The sequence below is a fragment of the Larimichthys crocea genome, chromosome VI, assembly GCF_000972845.2.
Source record: "Larimichthys crocea isolate SSNF chromosome VI, L_crocea_2.0, whole genome shotgun sequence".
In the NCBI taxonomy this organism is placed as follows: domain Eukaryota; kingdom Metazoa; phylum Chordata; class Actinopteri; family Sciaenidae; genus Larimichthys; species Larimichthys crocea.
The window spans coordinates 5,471,194-5,494,421 of record NC_040016.1 but is presented as its reverse complement, the minus strand read 5'-3'; the positions used below and the strand labels follow the sequence as shown (position 1 = coordinate 5,494,421).

The 23,228-nt window shown below is 42.8% G+C and overlaps 3 protein-coding genes across 3 annotated transcripts; 1 reads left to right on the top strand and 2 right to left on the bottom strand.

Annotated features, from left to right (window-relative positions):
* Positions 1-716: 716 nt before the first annotated feature.
* LOC104939463 (blue-sensitive opsin) lies at positions 717-7,657 on the bottom strand. Its single transcript, XM_010756014.3, has 7 exons — positions 7,503-7,657; positions 3,096-3,215; positions 2,245-2,638; positions 1,980-2,148; positions 1,731-1,896; positions 1,340-1,579; positions 717-993 (listed from the first exon to the last, which is right to left on the bottom strand). The coding sequence occupies exons 3-7, from the start codon at positions 2,621-2,623 to the stop codon at positions 889-891; spliced, it is 1,059 nt and encodes a 352-aa protein (XP_010754316.1). The 5' UTR covers positions 2,624-2,638; positions 3,096-3,215; positions 7,503-7,657; the 3' UTR covers positions 717-888.
* hcfc1a (host cell factor C1a) lies at positions 7,203-19,955 on the top strand. The gene is made up of 28 exons (XM_019271956.2): positions 7,203-7,441; positions 8,556-8,756; positions 9,302-9,450; positions 10,281-10,441; positions 10,562-10,770; positions 11,006-11,090; positions 11,218-11,324; positions 11,425-11,604; positions 11,721-11,963; positions 12,085-12,233; positions 12,321-12,503; positions 12,594-12,815; positions 13,206-13,310; positions 13,437-13,671; positions 13,888-14,024; positions 14,134-14,281; positions 14,385-14,605; positions 14,819-15,641; positions 15,819-15,964; positions 16,118-16,261; positions 16,357-16,564; positions 16,792-17,067; positions 17,157-17,263; positions 17,356-17,490; positions 17,583-17,768; positions 17,898-18,195; positions 18,295-18,358; positions 18,468-19,955. The coding sequence occupies exons 2-28, from the start codon at positions 8,561-8,563 to the stop codon at positions 18,505-18,507; spliced, it is 5,157 nt and encodes a 1,718-aa protein (XP_019127501.1). The 5' UTR covers positions 7,203-7,441; positions 8,556-8,560; the 3' UTR covers positions 18,508-19,955.
* Positions 19,377-22,199, bottom strand: si:dkey-13a21.4 (ras-related protein rab7). The gene is made up of 5 exons (XM_010755987.3): positions 22,073-22,199; positions 21,675-21,801; positions 21,382-21,600; positions 21,013-21,138; positions 19,377-20,893 (listed from the first exon to the last, which is right to left on the bottom strand). The coding sequence occupies exons 1-5, from the start codon at positions 22,126-22,128 to the stop codon at positions 20,807-20,809; spliced, it is 615 nt and encodes a 204-aa protein (XP_010754289.2). The 5' UTR covers positions 22,129-22,199; the 3' UTR covers positions 19,377-20,806.
* Between the last annotated feature and the right edge of the window lie 1,029 nt (positions 22,200-23,228).

Genomic DNA, 23,228 nt, shown 5'->3' with positions numbered 1-23,228 from the left:
TCTGAACACTGAAACCTGGTTAAACAGGTTAATCCCTCTTCCTTATGGAAAAGTGCAGCAGGTCTTTGCCCGTTAATCTGGTTTCCAATTACACTAAGTCTGATCATCGCATGTTCTGTAGCCGTTTATAATCCACTCCACTGGTTTAAAGCAAAGCTTAATGCTACCTTTTGGCATTTTTCCTCTTTCCCTGACCATAAAGGATGCAGCGGTTAAGAACAGAGTATCTGCAGAAGGTGCTCACTGTACTGTTACTTTGTCATTCCAACAACCCAGTGCACAAATGGAAATTGAGGAAACTGGTGGTAGATATTGCAAAGGATGAATTTAAAATTGACAAAGAGGGGACATTAAAAGCACTACAATCATATATAACAGTCATTTTAATCTGGTACTGCTGAAATAATTTAATCTGAGCATCTTTTTTTATATTTACTGTGCAAAAATGTGTGTATCATCGCCCATAGGACTAACATTCAACATCTATGCAGTTCATTGTACAAAAACATAACCATGCTGAGCAGTATTTTGAAAAGTTTAAAAACATTAAAAGTTACTAAAATAATCTTCCTGTCACCACACTGCATTTTTGAATTCCTCAGGAAATTCAGACTCACTTGCCCACACAGCTTCTGTAAGAACCTCTTACATGTTGCAGTGAATATGTCCCTTACAACACAGGAAACTGTATAGTCCAAACCAATGAATGTGCTGTTTCTATTTTTTTTATTTTTTGCTTTGCAGGTTATTTATCTTTTCTTAATTATTTGAGTTGTTACATTCTGTATATATATAGTTGTTTCCAATGACAAAACACACATACTTTTATTGTAATTTACAGTTCACAGATCATTAGTGGCAGAGAAGTTAACAGTCCTGATGCGCAGTCTATGCAGGCCCAACTTTGGAGACTTCAGTCACTGACGTCTGAGTCGACGATTCGTCATCCTCACCTCCACCCATCCCCAGCATCTTCATCATGCACAAACGAAACTGAAAAACACATTTTTTAAAAATACATTAGAAAACTGTTAACTGCTAAAAAGTTCAATTAGATGACATTTGATATGAAATTCTATATATTTAGGTTCTTAGTTCTCTATTTCTCATCAGCCACACCATCTTTCCATAACAATTAAGCCTGCACTGTACTACTGCACTATATTTAGCCTAAGGTTCTGCATTTGTTGTCACGTCATCCTGAATTACAAGCCTGATAATAGGAGCAACCATAAACTGTACTTTCCAAAGGCAACATGAATGTTTTCTGCCTCCAAAACATGAAGCATATCAAGTTTTTCATCTACACAGTGTGTATCAGATAGGACATCCAACAGACCTGTTTATTGAGGAGAACATAGATGACTGGGTTGTAAACTGCAGAAGACTTAGAAAAGACTGAAGGTACAGTAGCAAATCTCAGGTCAAAGGGCTGCCCACGATGGTTGACAATCCAAAGAGAAAAAGAGGCGTAAGGCAACCAGCACACCAGGAAGCCCAGCACCATGATGACCACCATCCTGGTCACCTCCCTCTCTGCTTTCTGAGTGGAAGCAGATTCAGCTTGGGCCTTTGCTGCCTGGTGAGTGAGAGAAATCATTTGTGTCTCATAACATCTGAGTTCTGCATGTTTTGTCGTCCCTACAACAAAAGATTTCATCACACAGGAGATACAATTTTGTTTTATGCACATATTACCAACCATTACTCCTTTTTTAACTTATCCTCACCATTTTCAGTGTAATGAGTAGCTGGGAGTAACAGAAGACAATGGTCCCAAGGGGAACAGCAAAGCAGAAACAGAACAGGAACATCACATAGGATTCGTTGTTATATTTGTTGTTTGTGGTGTACCAGTCTGGACCACAGGAGCACTGCATGCCTTCTGGGATATACCTGCAGAGATAATCACAAGAGCACACTGAGTGTACATGACATTGCATTACAATCATTGCATATTTGTGTGAGTGATTACTAACCTGCTCCATCCGAACAGTGGAGGAACTGAGGCAATCAGTGCAAACACCCAGGTGAAGACACAACAAGCTAAAGCATGGTCAGGCTTGAAAATAAAGTTACCAAGTGGTTTGCAGATGACTAGCCATCTTTCAAAAGCTATGACCGCTAAAGACCACAGGCTTACCATACCTGGAATGACATAAGTAGGATTAAAGCATTTTCTATTGGCTCATTAAAACTAAAGTATTATGATTTTATATGTCTGTTTCTCAAAGTTTGTCTTACCACCAAGTGTAACCATGAAGCCTTCAATCTTGCATGCTAGCGGTCCAAAGATGAAATATCTGGATGCAAAGGCAGAGAAGCCAGTGAAGGAGCCCACACAGGACACAAGAAGGTTTGCCACGGCCAAGTTCACCAGGATGAAGTTGAGGTGGGACCGGAGCTTCTTGTACTGGATGGTGCATGCAATTGTAAGCACATTGATGCTAGTGCCCACAGTAAATATGAAAAACATATATACGGCCATTGCATAAAAAGTGCCTGAGTTTGCTAGGTGGTCCTGAGGGACCAGGAAGGGACTGAGAGACGTGATGTTGTTCGTATCCAGAGGAATGGGGATGTAGAAATCCTCCGGAAGCTCTGTGACACGGCCGTGTTTCATTTTGTTAATTTTGCCCTGTGTAAAAAGGAAAAGTCAAAATTTGCTTCTTATGTGATGGTCAGGTCAGTGTCTCCAGGTGCACTGCAGGTATAGAGGACTGGGAGTAAATTTATAGTGCTTTCTGACTGAGCATTTAATTAATTGAATGATTGAATAATTAATTGCTTAATTTGCTGAGCAGAAAGAAATCCTAACTTCAATTAGGAGGACCATGATGTAACAACATCTAGAAATATAATGGACAGTGAATAAAAGACACAGGCTAGAAGCCAATACAAGATATTAGGATATATATTAGCGGCACTTTTTCTAGATGTTTCTAGAAGTAAACATATGAGTCCATTTTAGTCTCTTAGTGTCCACGCTGGATCAATAGGATCCAATCAGGACGGAAGGACATTGTTCTGGATAATCTGGTCATCTGAGCTATTACAACTGCTAATCACATTCAGTTTGTCCCTGTGTAACCTACTTGCTGATAGTATTAGGATGGATGATCTCTGCCTTCGTTATCGTATCAGGATCAAGGAAGGATTACCCTGTGTTGAGCGTGGAAGGTGCAGAGAAGTCTTCTGCTCTCACAAAGTTAACTCTAAAGTTGAAAAACAAAGACTTAAATAAATGTATTTTATATGAGTATTTTATTAACATAATATGAAAATAAGCAGGTGCATTGCATTAGACAATATCAGTGGTTTTAATGTCAGTATTATTGATTAACATCTTAACCATCATTACTACAGTATTACTCTGAGCAGCAAGCAGGGTCACAAACTACAAACTAAAAATAAAATCTTGACAGTTTTCTAAACTCCTATTGGAAGTTAATGGGGTTTTGCATAATATATTGCCATTTCAAACTGCTTGAGGACACAAGCACTTATATAATTATTTATTACTTTTATCATTTTTATTTTTTATTATTATTATATTTATTTAGGGACAGAATACAGGTTCTTGAATCCAAACAATGTGTAAGATGTAAAAACACTACAGCTGACATACTGATCTGCTGTGATGCTTGTGGTGGGTAAAAACCCACATACACTTCTTTTAAAAAAGACTTGTCGTGCTGCCTTGATCTGTATCACTTATGAGGCTTTACAGTGTGATCTTTTTAGGCTTTCAAAGTTTAATTCTCCAGCCAGTCCCTAAGACTCTTACCGTGCATAAACCATTACAGGCAGCTCAGATCAGCTCCAGCTCCAGTGACCTGTTTAATTCTCTGTTTGTTCACTGTGGGTGAACATTGATTGACAGTATATTAAAACAAAAGAGTGAAGATTTCTTGTTTTTGTGGTTTAAGCTGATTTAGATCACCGATATTAGCTAAGCGGAAACTGATTTATTATACATATTTATTTCAAGACAGGTTCAAATCAGGTTGTGTTTCTTGGAAGTTTTGCCTCCATTTATTCAGTCACTGTCTCACTGATGTGCTTAATGAGTGTCAATCTGTTTCCACGACATCAGAATAAATCCCTTTTCTGCAGTGCATGTGAGACATATTTCCACTAGCTTAGTGCTGTTGTTTTGTTTTGTTTTTTGTACATTTGAGAAAAAAGGCTGTCATCATGTTTGATCTTTGAATTCATTTGAATATGTTTTTTTTCCTTTCTGTTCATTAATCAATATATGGATTTAGAAATATGTTTTACTCTCATTGATGAAGGATAGATCAAGTATTAAGAATTCATTCATGAGTTTTAACTCAGTTTTTAACAGATTGCCTGTGTGAGGAGATTTTCAGACAGACAGACAGACAGACAACATATAGTCAGGTCAACACACCTTATCATGAAATTTATCTTTCCTTGGCAACATACAGCATTGGATGCTTACACTTAGTATCAATTGTAGTATCAAAAAGACAACTAAAAATAGAAAAAAGGAAACACAACGGAAAAATTAGGTGACTAGAGTTCTGACATTGCCTGCATTGCTGATAACCAAATTTAAGCAAACCTGTGTGTTTTTAACTGTCACCTTGCTGTGTTTTTCTCTATGATGAAGACATTTTTTACCCTCTCTCTATTCTGTTATATTGGGGGGGTTTGGCTTCAAACAGGAAGCTGTAATTGTTTTTTCTGCAGAATTCTCAGTAAAGAAGTTTATGTCTATCATAACATCAGGAGCTATGCCCAGTATGTCTACTGCTGGATCTAAAGTAAAGTCAATACCCTAAAAAATGTTTGTGAGGAGATTTTCTATTCTAGCATGTAGGGACAGTGTTAAATCTTAGATTGTTATGGGACACTGAAGGAAGATTTATGTTTGTGTTTGTAACAAAGGTCAGAGGATAGAATAACAATAACATAATATTATGTAGAATATTGAATCAAATAGAACATGGACATACAGTAATTGCAGTTGTGTTCTGTTATAGATATACATTTAAAAAAATACTTCCACTGAAAAACAAGTTTCTATTCTGTTAGTATTATATAACACATAAAAGAAATACAAATGTGTGAGCATTTTGTTCTCTGGTTATGTGCCATAGTAATTTTTACCTTTTATGTTAGCTAGAGTATGCCCCATATCTGAAGGCTCGGTCCTTGCTGCATTGGCCAAGGCTCAGATCTGCCCTTTGGCCCTTTGCTGTGTGTCATCCCCCTCTCTCAATCCCTGCAACTCTTGGGGCAGGACATGGGGTCTGGTGATCTCATGTAATTCCTTGCACAGCTCAGCACATCTTGAACCTGAGCTTCAACCTAAACAGCCACAGGTCTTTCCAATGATACTAATTAAGGTTCAGTTTAGTTTATTGTAGCAGAGCCTTTCCAGTGAACCGTCTTGCACCACAGCAGCATTCGGACTCTATTTGACCTGAATCGAACAGAACCTTAACTAGTATCATTGATCAGTATCACCTGTGTTTACCTACTACTTCATGTCAAAATGGCTGCTGTGAAGAGGGTCTATGGGTGAAACCTCCTGTGTTCTAAGTTCTAATTATGATTCTTTACTCTTTGACTTGCATATGAAAATGAAAATGAACAAACCACCTTCTTTCTCCCTGTTGTATTTACACGTGACTGCTTCATAGCAAAACGACTGAACTCTGTCATCTAATGGACAAACAATGTATTGCATGAGAGGACGACTGTTTTCCGAACAAAATTAATAATTCCAATGAGGCAGACTGTGCCATATTCTGTAGGCCACATATATTGGTCAGGTTCAAAAACTCTAGAGCTGACAGATCTTTTGTGTCTGTCACAAGGGAACTTTGGATGTCTTTTAGCTTGTATATATATTTTTTATATTTTTAAATCTTTTACTTATATTTTATATTTCATGTTTATTGCTGTTTGCCCCGGGGATAAGAGGGAAGCGCAATTTCAATTCTTTGTATGTCCTGTACATATGGTAGCACTGATAATAAAGTTGACTTGACTTGAACTTCATTCAGTGGTGTAGTAACTAGTATGACGAATATCAATGCTTCTTAAAGTGGATGATCAAGCAGGAATCAACATCAGTGAAAACTCTAATATATGTGTAAGGCTTATATACTATATGGTTATAAAATAAAAGCCAAAGATATCCCGGTATAGAAAATAAATCATGAAATTACATAAGGAAAATTTAAGTGCAGTATAATACTATAATCAAAAGAAGAGCCACAAAAAACAAAAGACTAGCAACAAAATAGAAGATTGTAGTAGTAATAACAATAATCATAATAATGATACATGTGTGTTTTGTGTTAGCATCAAGTGCTTTGTGCAGTGTTATTTGTCAGATCACCATATACCCAAATGTGAATTCAACAGAAGGCCGTGGATTACATCTTACTTCATATTTTTCCTAAGATGTAAAATGTTACTGGGCTTGAGAGTGTTCCAGAAGTCAAGTTAGTAAGGATGTTGATCCTGGTGATGTGTCAAATGCAAACCCACATTTTAATATTGTATTTTATAAAAAACGTTATGATTTCCATGTAACTAAATAAGCTCGTGTCTTTGGGAACCATGTCTGGGAAACATCTGGTGAAACGGTGTGCCATTTCAGTTTGGACAGTAATTGAATACAACGCTGATAAAATTACGCACAGATCTATTTCCACAAACCAAATTAGACAGGGGGCTTTAACATTCATCCAAAGCGGCAACATTTTAGAGCGTTTTCTCTCATTTCCTGTTTGAGTCTAGCAGAAAAATGGGGCTGAACATACACTATTTGAAAGAAAGGGACGCTTGGTTTATTGACGCTTTTATAGTAATGCAGTACTTGTAGCAGTGGAGGACGCGCTGATGGTGGATGTGGGCGTGGCAACTTTTAATATGTGTGAGCGCTAAATCTGTAAATTAGTGCTTGTACACTATTATTGTGCGTGTATGGACACATCTAAGTACGTTTGTGACGGAATAAAATCGGCACCAGCTACAATATTAAAATAAAAGTTGCTGTTGCGCGGATGTCGCCATCTTTAGTAAGGGACAATAAGCCAGGCGCTATAACAGAACTTGTTGTAATTTGCTGAAACTCCTTATATGTTTACTTTATACAGATTCCACATGCTATTTGAAGCCCCTCGTCATATCGAGCACTGTTGGCTTATCCACAACGGCAAATAACAAAACGTGTATATGCGTTTCTGTCTGAAGCGGTGAGCGAGCGGGTCTCGGTCGCCATGTTTACTTTGGGTGACGCCAGCTCTCTTCCATTTTCCTCCGCCTCTGGTTGTCAAGAAGATGGCAGCTTCCAGGCAGGCATGAGAGGAAATACTTCTTCACAAATCGAATGAATTTGGATTATTGCCGCAAGATCAGACCATACACGCGTGTTTTTGTAATTACTGCATCGAAATAAGTGAGTAAAAGCCCAAAACGTGAGCGCCTTTTGGGGTTTGTTATGTTTTGTTGTGACATACCGTCCGGCCATTTTTCTTGTGGGAGCTGTAGAGCTAGGCCGATCGTCGAAAAGATGGCTGCTTCCAGAGACGGCATGAAACATAATAACACTCTGTTTGTGCAGTTTAATTCCGTTTAGCTGCGTTTTAGGAGTGGTCTTGCAACGACATTTGTACCAGGTAACATATGCATGTCAAACTCAAACGGATTCACGTTGCATTTAATTGTAAAATCCGGCGACGCTTTGACAGATTTCAGCCGCACGGCTAACGCTGTTAGCTTGGTGCAAATTAGGCTGAGCGACTAGCCGCTAGCGCCAGAAACCACTCGGATACCACGATTACCCCGAGGTAGAGTTCAGGAAATTATTCGACGGGAGTTGCGACATGAAGTCTCCACACTGTTGCAACCATTAAAGCGAGCTTTAAATGGTTTTATTGTGTTATTAATTACGTTAAAGGGGGTGCAGAGAATGCTAAGCCTGATAGCTACAATATGGCGACTCCCAGAGAAGCATGAAAATAGCCGACTCTCGATAGCGGTTCAAACTGTGGATTAATCCCGCGTTTCAACAGTGTGTCGCCCTGCTTTGTTAGTCCGCTATTAGTTTATTGGATTTGTGTTCTGTTTCGGTGCATCTCTTTGTCGGTGTGGTTGGCTAGCTGTCGTGTATTTTTCTTTTTCAGTCGCTTCCGCCATTTTTCAGACTGGCAGCGTTAGCGGGTTTGTTTGGTTACAAGATGGCTGCTTCCATGGATTGAATTCAATGGTTACAAACAACTCATGTGTTAGAAAGGTGTCGTATGTTTCTTTTCACACTCGTGGCGTCGACTTTACACGTAGGGCTTTGAAGCAGCAGTCGCTTCAAACCCCTTAAAGCCGAGGTTTAGTCTTTTTTTGTTTGTTTTTTGGATTGAATGTGTTCATTAGCCGCAGCTAGGTGCTAACTGCTGTGACCGCACAAACTGTTGTAGAAGTTATCCACAGCGCTGCTGCTGTTTTTCCACACTCATTAACACAGAGTTTCTTCAGCAGATTAAAAACAAATGCTCTCTCGTTGTTTCTCCTGACAGAAGTCATGTCTGCCCCTGGTTCCGCGGTGTCTGGGACCACGGCGTCGGTTCTGCAGCCGCGGTGGAAACGGGTCCTCGGATGGTCCGGTCCTGTTCCCCGGCCCAGACATGGACACAGAGCTGTGGCTATAAAGGAGCTTATGGTTGTTTTTGGCGGTGGAAACGAAGGAATTGTGGACGAATTGCATGTATACAACACTGGTAAGATTAACTTTGAACGCACAACTTTGTCAACTGTTGTATTGTTGTAGCAAGATTTGGTGTTTTTCACTTAACAAATGTACAAACGTGAAATAGTGTGCGACACATTTTCACACTTTGTGTAGCTGTATTTTATTTCTAAAGGTGGTTCGGTGATGTGCAGAACTAAGTAGTATAAAGGCCTAACAGGCCGAGCAGATACGTGTGATCATATGTGGCCCCCTCTGCTGGAGGAAAGGCTGCACCGCACGCAAAAAAGGCGGGCTAAAATAAAATGGATGATGCTGGTTGGTTTAAGCAGATCCCCTGCCCCAATTTCCTGCACTTAAACCAATAAGGAAAATTCGGCTTATGTGTCCACGTTATTAAATACATAGTTTAGTTCATGTTCCAGTGTTAATAAGACATATTTTTTAAATATAATTTATACTAAGTTCACAGCATTGTTTGGCTCACAACATAAACTTCCTCCCTAATTTGAATGCTTTGATATGGGTAAGGCCCAGCTGATAACTTGACTGACATCATTGTGTTTTCATTTCTAGCAACAAACCAGTGGTTTATCCCGGCAGTCCGTGGCGATATTCCCCCTGGATGTGCCGCGTACGGTTTTGTCTGTGATGGCACAAGGTTGCTGGTGTTTGGTGGTATGGTGGAGTATGGAAAGTACAGCAACGACCTCTATGAACTACAGGTAGGTCATCTGTCTGCATTCACGAGATGTTTCTAAATTAAACATGTTTGGTGCACTCGGTTCATTTAAAGATTTAGAGCTCGCCACAGACCTGACCTTTCCAGATATGTTGTATTCAGTTAAGCGATAGATGGTGATAGTTGCGCTTTCAGCAGTGTTGAGAAAAATCATGAATCCCACTTTGTCACATGGGCTGTAAGATATTTGTCGCAGAGTCGTTGAGGTTCGCCAGTCTGAGTCGGACTGTGTGCACTTCATTGAATTGATGTAAATGGTTCATGCAGTAAGATGGTTTTCAGTCTAGTCTTACTGTTTATGATGAAGAAAATAACGATTCATAGACCATCGTTTCCTCTTGAATGATTCAGAAATAATTTTCAAAACTCCTTATTGAGACTGTTGACCAAGTTACAGCAGCTGGCTAAATAGTTAACTTCTCAGCTGCTGCTGTTTAGCAACCACAGTGAAGTCACATTTTGAGCAGTAATGAAGTTAGCGACTGAACGTGATGGTAATCAGCACGACTTACTCTGCTCCTCAGTTCCGTTTCGTTTCACCAATTTTGATAAGCTCATTCTGAGCAGTGCCAAAACATTTCTTCATAAATGTACCGTTTCTGTTTGTGATATAATATAGGTATGATCCAATCCAGATAAATGTTCACTGGGAAATGGAATAGATAAATATAAAATGAACGCAGCATTTAATATAGCGTTCGGGGTTGTGTCAGAATAGGAAATGAGGTCGACTTGTGACTTGTTTTTGTTACAGCTTCAGCCATGACCTAACCAATCAATAATATGTTGTTTTGACCATGGTTTCTGTTGCAGGCCAGCAGATGGGAATGGAAAAAGTTGAAAGCAAAAAACCCGAAGAATGGCCCCCCTCCTTGTCCTCGTCTGGGCCACAGTTTTTCCCTGGTTGGCAACAAATGCTACCTGTTTGGTGGACTAGCCAATGATAGCGAGGACCCAAAGAACAACATTCCCAGGTACATATGTTTTTTTTCTTTCAGCACAGGCCAGTAGGGCTTCTTTTCATGCACGGCTTCTTGAGATTCTGCTTCAACCAGCAACATGCGGGTGACTTTTGATGTCTTTTTCATTCACAGATACCTGAATGATCTGTATACACTTGAGCTTCGTGCGGGTTCTAGCGTGGTTGGATGGGATATACCAATAACTTATGGCGTTCTGCCTCCTCCCCGTGAGAGCCACACTGCTGTGGTATACACAGAAAAGACGAGCAGGAAATCTCGCCTGATAATCTATGGAGGGATGAGTGGCTGTCGTCTTGGAGATCTGTGGACACTTGATATTGGTAGGTTTTCTCAAAGTGTGATTAAAAGAAAATACAACATAAAGGTAGTAATTGCCCTGCTAGTGTCGCACGGAGACAGTGCTGCTGAGACTGAACATCACTTTTAGAGAGGAGAGAAAAAGTAAATGTTTGTCAATGATGTGTGTGACTGTACTTTATGTGTGGTGCTTTAATTCATCTTGTTGCATGTCAGCGTACATTGTCTTAACATCCTTCTGCTGGTCATTGTCTCCAGATACCCTGACATGGAACAAACCGTCAGTAAGCGGGACAGCACCGCTCCCCAGAAGTCTTCACTCTGCCACCACGATCACAAACAAGTGAGAGAACTACTGCACCTAAGCAATAACATACTGGATGTGGTTTTTAATCATGTTCGAATTCCCAGCAGAACCTGCTGTGTCCTGGAGCATCAGCTCACTGTGATCTTATTTTGTCATTGTGCAGGATGTATGTTTTTGGAGGATGGGTTCCTTTAGTAATGGACGACGTGAAAGTAGCCACGCACGAGAAGGAGTGGAAGTGCACAAACACTCTTGCCTGCCTCAATCTCGGTTTGTGAAACTATTTTGCTTTTTGTTCTAGATCTCACTTTGAAAAAGTTTGTGTAAAATGGACTTCATGTTAAGTTTTGTGCCATACGTTTGTCTGTAGACACCATGTGTTGGGAGACAGTGTTGATGGATACTCTTGAAGACAATATCCCCAGGGCCCGTGCTGGCCACTGTGCTGTGGCCATCAACTCCAGACTCTATGTGTGGAGTGGCCGTGACGGTTATCGTAAAGCTTGGAACAACCAAGTCTGTTGTAAAGACCTCTGGTACCTGGAAACAGGTAGGCGTGGTGTTTTTGCTGTAACGTGATTGGTTCGATCATTTAGAGTGACTTCTGTGGCTACGGTTATCAAACACTGCCATTATTGTTAAATTTCTTGTTTTCCATCTCCCCAGAGCGACCACACGCCCCTGCCAGGGTGCAGCTAGTCCGTGCCAACACAAACTCCTTGGAAGTGAGCTGGGGTGCCGTCTCGACTGCTGATACCTACTTATTGCAGCTGCAGAAATATGACATCCCAGCAACTCCAGCTGCAGCCTCGCCAGCCATGAGTGCAACCCCCTCGCAGCCTGTGAACTCTCCAAAGAGTCCTGCACCAGCTGCTGCAGCACCCTCTGCTCAGAGCCTACCACAGACGGGTATTACAATGATTCCCCTTTTTCAACTCTTCCATATCTGTTTTTGTGACTTCACCAAGAAACTCGCCAACTGTAAAACCACTACTCATTAAACCTAAACATCAATTCCATTATTTTGCAGCTGTTTTGAAGGTTGCAGCTCAACAGTCTGCCACAGGAACATCTGTGGTTACAGTCCGCCCCAGTCAGCCTGGGAAATCCCCCGTCACTGTGACATCTCTTCCTCCAGGTGTCAGAATGGTAGTGCCTGCCCAGACTACCCAAGGATCGGTATGAGCAAGTTTGCACTGCATTTAATTTATCACACATGAACATATACTGCATGCTGAACAATTGTTTTACTTTTTCTGTTTCCAGCCAATTGGCAGTAGCCCTCAGATGAGTGGCATGGCAGCTTTAGCAGCAGCAGCTGCAGCAACACAGAAGATCCCGCCCTCCTCTGCAGGCACTGTCCTCAACGTTCCTGCTGGTGCTACCATTCTCAAGACAGTGGCCGTTTCTCCTGGCACAACCACAATGAAAGTGGCTTCTCCAGTCATGGTACACGACCCACTAAAACTTCCTCATTTCCAACACACTGTGCATTCTGTCTGTGGCACGCCAATTCTTAAAATACTGTTGTGCTTGTAGGTCAGTAACCCGGCCACTCGGATGCTGAAAACTGCTGCAGCCCAGGTGGGCACAGCAACCGCATCCTCTCCCACCACCACCAGACCCATCATCACTGTGCACAAGTCTGGTGCCGTCACAGTAGCCCAACAAGCCCAGGTGGTAACCACCGTGGTGGGAGGAGTTACCAAGACCATTACTCTGGTCAAGAGTCCCCTCACCATGGGCAGCAGTGGAACTCTGGTAAGAAAAGGGGACTATGTTGAAATTCTGTAGGACAATGTAATACTGATACTCTGTGAGAGCACCCTTTGGTGCTTTCACACGCATGCTGTAAATCATGGGTTCTTTTAATTTTTTTTCCACACTTGGTGTGTGTGTGGGTGTTTTTATGTCTTGTCACAAGACAGCAACACTGAGTTTAAACCAGTGGGGGGAGGAGTAAAGGTTGGCCTACAGTGACTGTTGGAGAGCTCAACTAAGAAAAGGGGAGCTTGATGTTAGTGATCTGCATGACTGTTGGTCAGCTAGGGCTAGAATGATACATAGAGCCACCTCTGGTGGTCCACCTTCCCTGTGCTTCCGAAGTTTTCTGGTGACTCATGAACTTGAGTCTCTCTCCTATGTCGGCAGATCTCCAACCTTGGCAAGATGATGTCTGTGGTACAAACCAAGCCAGTGCAGACATCAGCTGTCACAGGCCAGGCTTCCACTAACCCTCTCACACAGATCATACAGGTCAGCTATCTGCATGAGTGCAGGAAAAAAAAACAAAAAAAAAACAGGAGGTAGCTTAAAACTCCTGAGACAGGCACCAGATGTCTTTCTCCAAATGGTTTGCATAACATGTCCCTCTCTCCCCAGACAAAGGGTCCCCTCCCAGCCGGCACCATTCTAAAGCTGGTGACCTCTGCAGATGGCAAGCCCACGACCATCATCACCACTTCCCAGGCAGGAGGCACAGGAAGCAAGCCCACTATCCTCAACATCAGTGGCGTGTCTCCTACCACCACTAAGCAGGGCACCACCATCATTAAGACCATCCCCATGTCAGCTATCATGACCCAGCCTGGAGCTACAGGTCCAAACTTGCTCAAGTGTAACACGTCAAAACTACATATCAGCCATAATTATGTTTCTTTTATATCGTATCATGAAATGGATTCAATATTTTGGTTAATCAGTGTTATTAGTTATTTGTGTTATTTGCATGTGTAAGTTAACAAAGGCCTGATAATGAGGCCAGTGTATCCTGTTGACGGGATGAAATGAAGATTGATGAAGATTTCCGGCTTACTTGCTGTTGTCCTTGCAGGTGTGACAAGCAGTGCAGGCATGAAAACGCCTATTACAATCCTAACCACAAAGGTGATGACTACTGGAACCCCCGGTAAAATTATCACGGCAGTACCCAAACTTGCCACTGCAGCCGGCCAACAGGGACTGACCCAGGTAAAGTGACTCTGTTTGTGCAGTAGTATTTATAGATGCCATCTGTTGTGCTGCCAATTTCTGTTGCAGCTGAGGAGACTAATCCTGAATTGTGTGCTTTTTTTTTTAGGTGGTTTTGAAAGGTGCTCCTGGGCAACCTGGCACTATTTTGCGCACTGTGCCCATGAGTACAGTGGGTGGTGTTCGACTTGTTACTCCAGTGACGGTGTCTGCCGTCAAGCCCACTGTCACAACTCTGGTCGTTAAGGGGACTACTGGTAAGCTTAACTAAGTAACTATGATACCAACTCACAGAGTTTGTACACTGTGTGATTTATTCTGATCATTTTCATCTTTTAACATCACTTATCTTCCCTCCAGGTGTCACCACTCTTGGCACAGTGACTGGAACAGTCTCCACTAGCCTCGCAGGAGGCACGGTTGACAGTTCCAACGCCTCTCTGGTTACCCCCATCACCACGCTGGGAACCATCGCTACCCTGTCGAGCCAGGTTATCAGCCCATCTGCCATAACTGTGTCAACTGCTCAGACCAGCCTAACTTCTGCCTCCACACTGCCCTCCTCTACCATCACAGTGCAGGTAAAACACTGCAGATTGCTGTCCCGCAGTGTTTATCATTATAGTCATCGTGGCATTTATTCATGGCAGCAGTGAGTTTGCTGCCTACTTCTGTCTCTATAGAATAAAAACACAATGGGATAAGACCCTGAGGGTTAAATTAAGTTTCATTTTTTAATGTGTGGGAAACTTGCTGTAAAGATAACTGAAATTGTTTTACTCCTTTCGGCCCAGAACCAGCCCACCCAGGTTACCCTAATCACAACTCCCAGTGGTGTAGAAGCTCAACCAGTGCAGGATCTACCTGTGTCCATCCTGGCTTCACCAACCTCTGAACAGCCCAGCTCCACTGAAGCTGGAGCAGCTGGAGAGGGCTCTGGCACAGTCACCCTGGTCTGCTCTAACCCGCCCTGCGAGACCCATGAGACAGGAACCACCAACACAGCCACCACCTCTTCGGCCACTATCGGAGCAGGACAGGTCTGCTCTAACCCGCCCTGCGAGACCCACGAGACAGGAACCACCAACACAGCCACCACCTCTTCGGCTACAATTGGATCAGGACAGGTGTGCTCTAACCCGCCTTGCGAGACCCATGAAACGGGCACCACCAACACAGCCACAACCGCGTCTTCAAACATGTCAGCGCTGCGCGTGTGCTCCAACCCACCATGCGAGACCCACGAAACCGGGACAACTAACACGGCTACCACAGCGTCAGCTAACATGGGAGGCACCCAGCAGTTGTGCTCCAACCCACCCTGCGAGACCCACGTTACAGGCACCACCAACACAGCCACCCAGGCGTCGTCTAGCATGAACGCAGGCCAGACCACCACACAGAGGGTGTGCTCCAACCCACCCTGCGAAACACACGAGACGGGGACCACCAACACCCCATCAACAGCCACGTCCAGCATGGGAGGAGACCAGACCAGCACGGCGACAGGCACGGTCCAGAGGGTTTGTTCCAACCCGCCTTGTGAAACACACGAGACTGGGACCACCAACACAGCCACCACTGCCACCTGCAGCATGGAGACAGGCGAAGGCGCAGGTACACACACACACACACACACACACACACACACAAACTGTAACTGAGTGTTTTCCTTCTTTGTAATTTCAAGGTTTTATAATTTGTTCTGGCCCGTGTAACAGAAACAACAATTTCATGTCCAGAAATGCTCAGCATGACGCCAAACTCAAATTATGTTTTTATATCTTTGAGCAGCCCAACAGACGGAGGAGGGAGCAGAAGACACCAGCAGCACAGAAGTGGCCTCCACTACTGCAGCAACAGGCATGGTTACCACCACCCAGGGAAGGGCCATCACTACTGTCACTCAGTCTACGCCGGCCCCTGGACCCTCTGTACCTGTAAGAAGAGCACAAATTAAACATTTGCAAATGATGTAACCACCGCTGCTCAGGAGTTGTCTGTCTTAAGGCTGCATGTCTGAATCTGATGGCATCCTCAATGTTCTTTTTCCTGTTGTGACCAATCTGTATGTTTTCTTTGTTTCTCTCCAGTCGATCTCATCGATCACAGAGGGCGTGAGTACCGCTGCCAGCACCACAGAGGAACCCATGCAAACTGATGAGACGGCATCAGCAGAAGCTGCACCTGCAGAGGAGGGAGCTGCCGCCATGGAGACACAAGCAGAGGTAAATGCAGTACGTCGCATTAAAGCTACCGTTTGCATGATATTTTTAGCCCAAACAAACATGCATTCACTGTGTGTATATGACCTACAATTTTGTTTTTACAGGGAGAAGCCGCCACAACAACAGCCTTGAATCTTCCCTCAGAGCTCATGTCTGAGGGGCAGGGCGCCACACTCATGGTGACGGGGCTGTCGGACGAGGAGCTGGCTGTGACCGCAGCAGCAGAGGCCGCTGCTCAGGCAGCAGCCACCGAAGAAGCCCAGGCCCTCGCCATCCAGGCTGTTCTGCAGGCAGCTCAGCAAGCTGTAATGAGTGCGTTCAACCATTATATTTCAATATCTCATTTGATTCTGCTTCGATTTAGAACAGCAGCATTGTAGGTGTCGGTCTGTTAAGGCATGGAAAAATTTCCAAACACTTAAATGGTACTACTGTAACCAGAAACCACAAAAGCTGGCTGTAGTTACTGCAGCAGTGCTGCTACTTGCAGTTTATCACGATGGTGTTGTATGAATTCTTAAATATTTTCTGTTTTACAGATGAGGGCGATTCCACTGGAGAGAGCCAGCAGCCCACTAACATCCCCATCATGCTGACCCAGCAGGAGCTCGCTGCGCTGGTCCAGCAGCAGCAGCAGCTGCAGGAGGCTCAGGCCGCTGCACAGCAGGCCTCCGTGGACACAAGTCTACCCACAGAGGGCCTTGCCCCTGCTGACAGCCTCAACGACCCCTCTGTCGAGAGCAATGGACACAATGAGATGGCTGCCGCAGTCACCAGTGCTGTGGCATCACTGCTCCCACGTACCACTGCTGAGAGTAAGATTTTGTTTTCTTTTAATGAGTTATTTCGGATGCCCTTTTGTGCCATAAACTGACCTTTTCGTATTGTTCCTTTCACTCCACAGCACTCGCTCCATCAAGCACATTTGCACCCTCTGTAGCGGTAGCAAGTCCAGCCAAGCTGCAAGCAGCAGCCGCTCTAGCAGAGGTCGCCAATGGCATCGAGGGGGAGGTGAGTCATCGTAGTATCTCTGAACATCTGGCTGGTTCGGCTACGCCATAGAGAGAAGAAATGTGACTGTGTGTTATTTGTTTGTCTTACAGAAGCAAGGCCCTCAGCCAACCCCAGTGAAGCCTGTTGTAAAGAAGGAGAACCAGTGGTTTGATGTTGGAATTGTTAAAGTGACAAATATGGTTGTCACCCACTTCTATGTGCCAGGAGATGATTCTCAAGGAGATGTAAGTGGTCTCGGGAGACTGTTTCTCATGTTTAGATGACATGCACTAGTGTATCCGGTGCATCTCTAATCACTGTTTTTTTTGTTTGCTAGGATGACTCTGGCATCATGCCAGATTACGGCCAGATGAAGAAAATGGAGCTGCAGCCTGGAACAGCTTACAAGTTCCGTGTTGCCGGAATTAACGCTTGCGGCCGTGGGTCTTTCTCAGAGATATCTGCTTTCAAGACTTGCCTACCAGGCTTCCCAGGGGCACCTTGCGCCATCAAGATCAGCAAGGTAAACACCAGTCAAGCACTTTCGCTTGTTTTTTTAAAATCAGTTGTGATTTGACATACAGGTGTGAAACACGACGATAACAGCAGCTGTTCAGGCACTCAGTGATATTTATTCGCTGTCCCAATGCAGAGCCCAGATGGTGCCCACCTGACCTGGGAGCCACCCTCTGTGACGTCAGGGAAGATCATCGAGTACTCTGTGTACCTGGCCATCCAGAGCAACCAGACAGCTGAAGCCAAGGCCTCCACCCCAGCACAGCTAGCCTTCATGCGTGTGTACTGTGGACCCAATCCCTCGTGCTTGGTGCAGTCGTCCAGCCTCTCCAACGCCCACATCGACTACACCACCAAGCCAGCCATCATCTTCCGCATCGCTGCCCGCAACGAGAAGGGCTACGGTCCCGCCACCCAAGTTCGATGGCTCCAAGGTGAGCACATAGATTCACAAACAAGTACTCAGATATTAGTTGGTGATCAGTGGATTAATGGGTGAAGAGATTTATCTTAACCAATTTTCTGCTTTCTAGAATCCGGCAAAGATGCTGCCTCTGCGAAACCGGCCCCCAAAAGACCAGGCACCTCTCCTGATACGTAAGTACAGTGTTTGTGTTTTAGGCTGTGCACACAGGAACACACATTTACATGACACTGGTGAATAAAACCTGCAATACTTATTCTGGTCTTGTGTGTGCTCTTGCAGTAAGGCTACTGGTCCAAAGAAAGCAAGGACGGATCAGTGAGGTTGCCCAGAGACCCCTCCCAGTCTTTTGTCCTTTTTCCACTCGCTGTCCTTTTATCAGGAAGACTGACCTTCACCCCTCCTCCACCTCTTCATCCTCATCCTAATCTCATCCTCCACCCTCAAGTCTCAGATCAAGACAGCAACGGAGGCAGAACAACCGTATGAGGCCGAGATGAAAGTCAATCTGAGAGATGTTTTCTGTAGATAAAAACCCTCCTTCCTCCTCGTTCTGTTGGTCGTACTATTTTTAGAGCAACACAAACTTAGAAGCACATTATCTTTTTCAGTCACATCCCCTTCCATCGTTTAACATCTATTCTTGGCTTGTTTCAGTAGTTTGAGCAGTATAGAGAAGCATTTACATCTTTCACAAACTGGGAGCCAGCCTGAGCGCAATGTTACCTTTTTATTTTTGTTTTTTTGTCTTTGTTTTGTGAATTCTGGGGGGGATGTAGAGAGAGACTACATAAAATGATGTACAGTGTTGAAAAAGGCTGTGGAGGCATTAGTTTAGATGAGAGGAAAAATCGGTATGGAAACAAATAAAGCACTTGTCCTCAACGAAAAGAGGACATCATATTTTTCCTTTCTTTTTTTGCTCAAAAACAAATTTGCTTCATCGAGAACCAAGTCTATAGTCATCGTACTGGACTCCAGTCTCCTGGTAATGTCATCACTGTGCGCTTTTTACCCCAAGATGAGGACTGGTGGCCGACACTTCAAAGTGGACAAAAAAAAAGAGTGACTAAGGAAGAGATTTGTAGAGAATGAACGACAGACTTTGCTAGGACTGAGACTGCAGCACACACACAAAAAAAAAATCTTGCAAAATCTTCCCAAAAAATTAGCAAGCAATGACGCAGAAGATCTTTTGTGTAGTTTATTTTTGTATTTTTTAAGCTTTTTTTTTTCTCCTGTGTGTATGTGTATGTTGTGTGCATTTTTAAAAAAACATCACTTTTTTTAACTGTTGTTCATCCCCATAGTTTGTGTTTGTGGGAAGATGGGTGGCTGTGTTGAGGTTGCCACTATATTTTTAAAAGTCTTCATTCAGTTGGTTGTATGTTCTTGTTGTTAACAGATGGTAATGAAAGCGAGAAAGACTTTTGTATTTGTTCCAAGTAGAACCGCAGAGGTTATAGGACTGAAGGGAACTTTGAAGTGGACCCAGGGAGAGGAGAGTTTTTACTTTGTTTACTACTCAATGCTTGTGTTGCTTTGTTTGCCAAACATGGAAATTTCACAGGGTATGAGGAAAAATAACATCCGATCTTTTCATACCTTACCCCTTAATATCCCGATCCATTGTCCTACACTTTTTATGCTCATGAATGTGGTGTCTCACCTCTTCTTTAATTTTTAGAATGGCAAATTATATTAGTAGGCATATTTTCCCTATCCTATTGATGTATGTGAACCCATTTAATAAATTTTAATTTTTTCCTTCCACGGCTCTGTATTTCAGACTACAGATGGTGTGCAAGCTAACTGTGACGTGTAAACCCGTATGTCTTGAATGGGGATGTCTTGGGAAGAAAGCTTACATAGCCGGAGTGTACTCACCTGTAAATTAGTTCGTTCATAGAGCAAGAATAAAACAAACAAAAAAAAAACATCTTGGCCTTTTATATAATTACCTGTAAAACAGTTTTTACATGTTGGTCATCTCTTGATTGCCTTTTGTGTCTTTGCTTATAAAAGAAACAAATATATATATAAATATATATAGTCTCCCTGATTGTTCTAATTTGCTTCTGTCAAGCTGATTCACTGTAGGAGTCTGAATCACTGCTAGGTTCATTACAAACTTGTACAGGGAGTAGGTTTCTGACTGGACATGAGTATATATCTACTTTGTAAGGGCAGATTCAGTTGTGATGGTAAAGGCCAGGAAGATCAGAGCCAAGGTTTATCGCTTGCCGTCTTTTCTCCGGCTGGCACCTTGGTTTCCGTTTGTGGTTTCTCTCGATTTCTTTCTAGAAATGAACTTTCTCTTCATATGCATTCATAATTTTTGTGCGTGTCGGTGTGTCTGTTGAACAAAACTAGACATGCATGCAAAAGCAGTGTATTTTAGTAGTGATGCCTTAAGTTAGACCATAAGCTGAAGGTTTCTCAAAAAAAGAAAAAACATTTAATGAGTTTGTTCCTCTCTCCATGTGGTATACAATTGTGTCCTTTCCTTCCACAGTACCTTTGCTGGGTCACTATTTTTGCACCCTCGTTAGATAGGTCATCATCAGCAGTGCCGAGGTCTCTCTGAACTTTCCCCTCCCACACTGGGACGAGTGCTGCTCTCAGCACTCACAGGTGTTGCGAGTTTCTCTCGGCTGTTTGCAGGTTATCTGGAAATGTCCTGTATTTTCCAATGTGTGTTTTTTGTACTGTAGGGAGTAATGTATCTTTTATCATCAAAAAATAAACATGTTAAACATAGAGATATTTTGTATCTTTCTTCTTTTCACTACAAAGATTGAAGAATTTAAAAAAATCAGTGAATCACCTGTTGTAAGCCGCACTCGGCCGCCCTCAGGAACGGCTTTTCCACATCTCGATCCTCTTTGGCGCTTCCTTCAAAGTATTCTGCGCCGATCTCTTCACACCACTGCAGGGCCTGTCTGCCAGACACCTGCGAGGAAACACAATGACCAAAACATCAGACGGTGCTGGGAAAGACAGCAGGGAGAACATTATGTACAAACGTGTTATCATTGGCTGTTACTGATTTATCTGCCAACCATTTTCTCGATTAGGCCATTCATCTATAAAATGTCAGAGAAAACAGTGAAACGTTCCTGTTCAAATGTCCTCATTACCAAAGAAACAGATTTTGTATGTCTTGTTTTGTCCAAAAACACACTCCTTCACTGACCTCCCTGTCGCTCAGGTCAGTCTTGTTTCCCAGTACAATGAAAGGGAAGTCTGATGGGTCCTGAGGCTCGCCTTGGATCAGAAACTCCTTCCTCCAGCCGTCCAGGGCAGAGAAACTGGCTCTGGATGTGACATCAAACACCAGCATGCAGCAGTGGGCTCCTCTGTACAGAGGTGTGCCCAGAGACTGGAACCTCTCTGTCCCTGCTGTGTCCCAGATCTGAGGGAGAAACAGGTGTTAGTGCTCAGGTGTGTGTGTGTGTGTGTGTGTGTGTGTGGAGCAGGTGGAGGTACCTGCAGGGTGACCATGTCCCCGTTTACGTTGACTGATTTGGACAGGAAGTCAGTCCCTACTGTGGCCCTGTACATGTTGGTGAAGCGATGATTCACATATCTGTACATGAAGGAGGATTTTCCCACCCTGTGTAAACACACGCACAAACACACACACACACACACACACACACACCAGGTAAACGTACTACACACTCGGCTCTCTTCATTCACAGTCTTTATTTTCACGGTTAAAAACGAAACAAACAAACAAAAGTCAACCTTTACTCGTGTCAGGATTTCAAATGAATCAAAGTCTCGGCTAAATGAAAGTGAAACAAACGTGGACAGACTGTAAATCAGCTGTTTTTAATCACAACAAGTCAACTGAGAGATAATAAGAAGACAGTAAACGTTACCCGGAGTTTCCTATGAGGATTATTTTCAGTGTAACGGGACTTTTCCCGTCCTTCATGCTCACGACTGTCTGTCTGCACCGGAGCTGCAGCCGCTGTGATGCCTTCAGGTGCTCCTCGTGATTTTGCCTTTCGGTAAATTGACGTGTACCTGGCCTGTTTTTAATCAGGGTGATTAGCAGGACTTTAGACATACTGAGTCCAAATCACCAAGGATCCCAAAATAAAATCATAAACATGTATATTACGTTAAACTTATCATTATTATTAGTAGTAGACAAAGTAATATTAGTAGTGGTATTGGTAGTATTTATATTTATTTATTCTATATATCTGATACTTAGATTTCATTTATTTACCTGTTCAACTCTATTTTACATTTTTTAATCTCTCTACAATGACATTTCTGATGAGGAAATAGTGACCTCTACTGTGTTTGTCAAAAAGTTATTAGATTTAAATAATTTAATTATAATTCAATTATGAATTTGAGTTTAAAATTAAATTAAGTAAAGGCCCCTCAAAGTGTCTAAAACTGCACAACACCAAAATCCAGAAATATCTTCAATGTTTTTCACAGAAAAGATTGCCAGAGCACTATCATGGTGGTTATTGCTTCATTCCAGAGATAAAAGTCCAAAGTTACTCTGTCACTGTGTTTCATTATTCATGTTCTCTCTGTCTGTTTGTAATTGTAGTTTTTAAAAGAGCCTTTGAAAGCATCATAGATGACCTCTGTCCTGTCTGAGTCACAACCTGAAAACACAGCTGCTTTCACAATAAAAGTCCAACTAGGTCGGAAACTATTTCATAAAGAATAGAATATGGAAACCTATGAAATGAAATGAACTATGAAATGTAAAACCACGCATGAATATAATCATTTTGAAATAAAAATCCCAAAAATAATTGAACATGTGAATCTAGTCTAAATTATACTGTATAGTTTATTTATGTACCACTAGAGGGCAGTATAAGACTCAGGTGATTCACCTGTCTTCCAGGATTGTCTTTCTGTTGGAGCCGTCAGGTGGTGTTATCTATACAATGTCTAGTGATTCACTGAATGTGAACTTGTGTCTGCAGGGATCACAAGTTCAGTCTGTCTGCCTTCAAAAATACACTGAACTTTCTTTTAAATCTTCAACAGAACATAAAT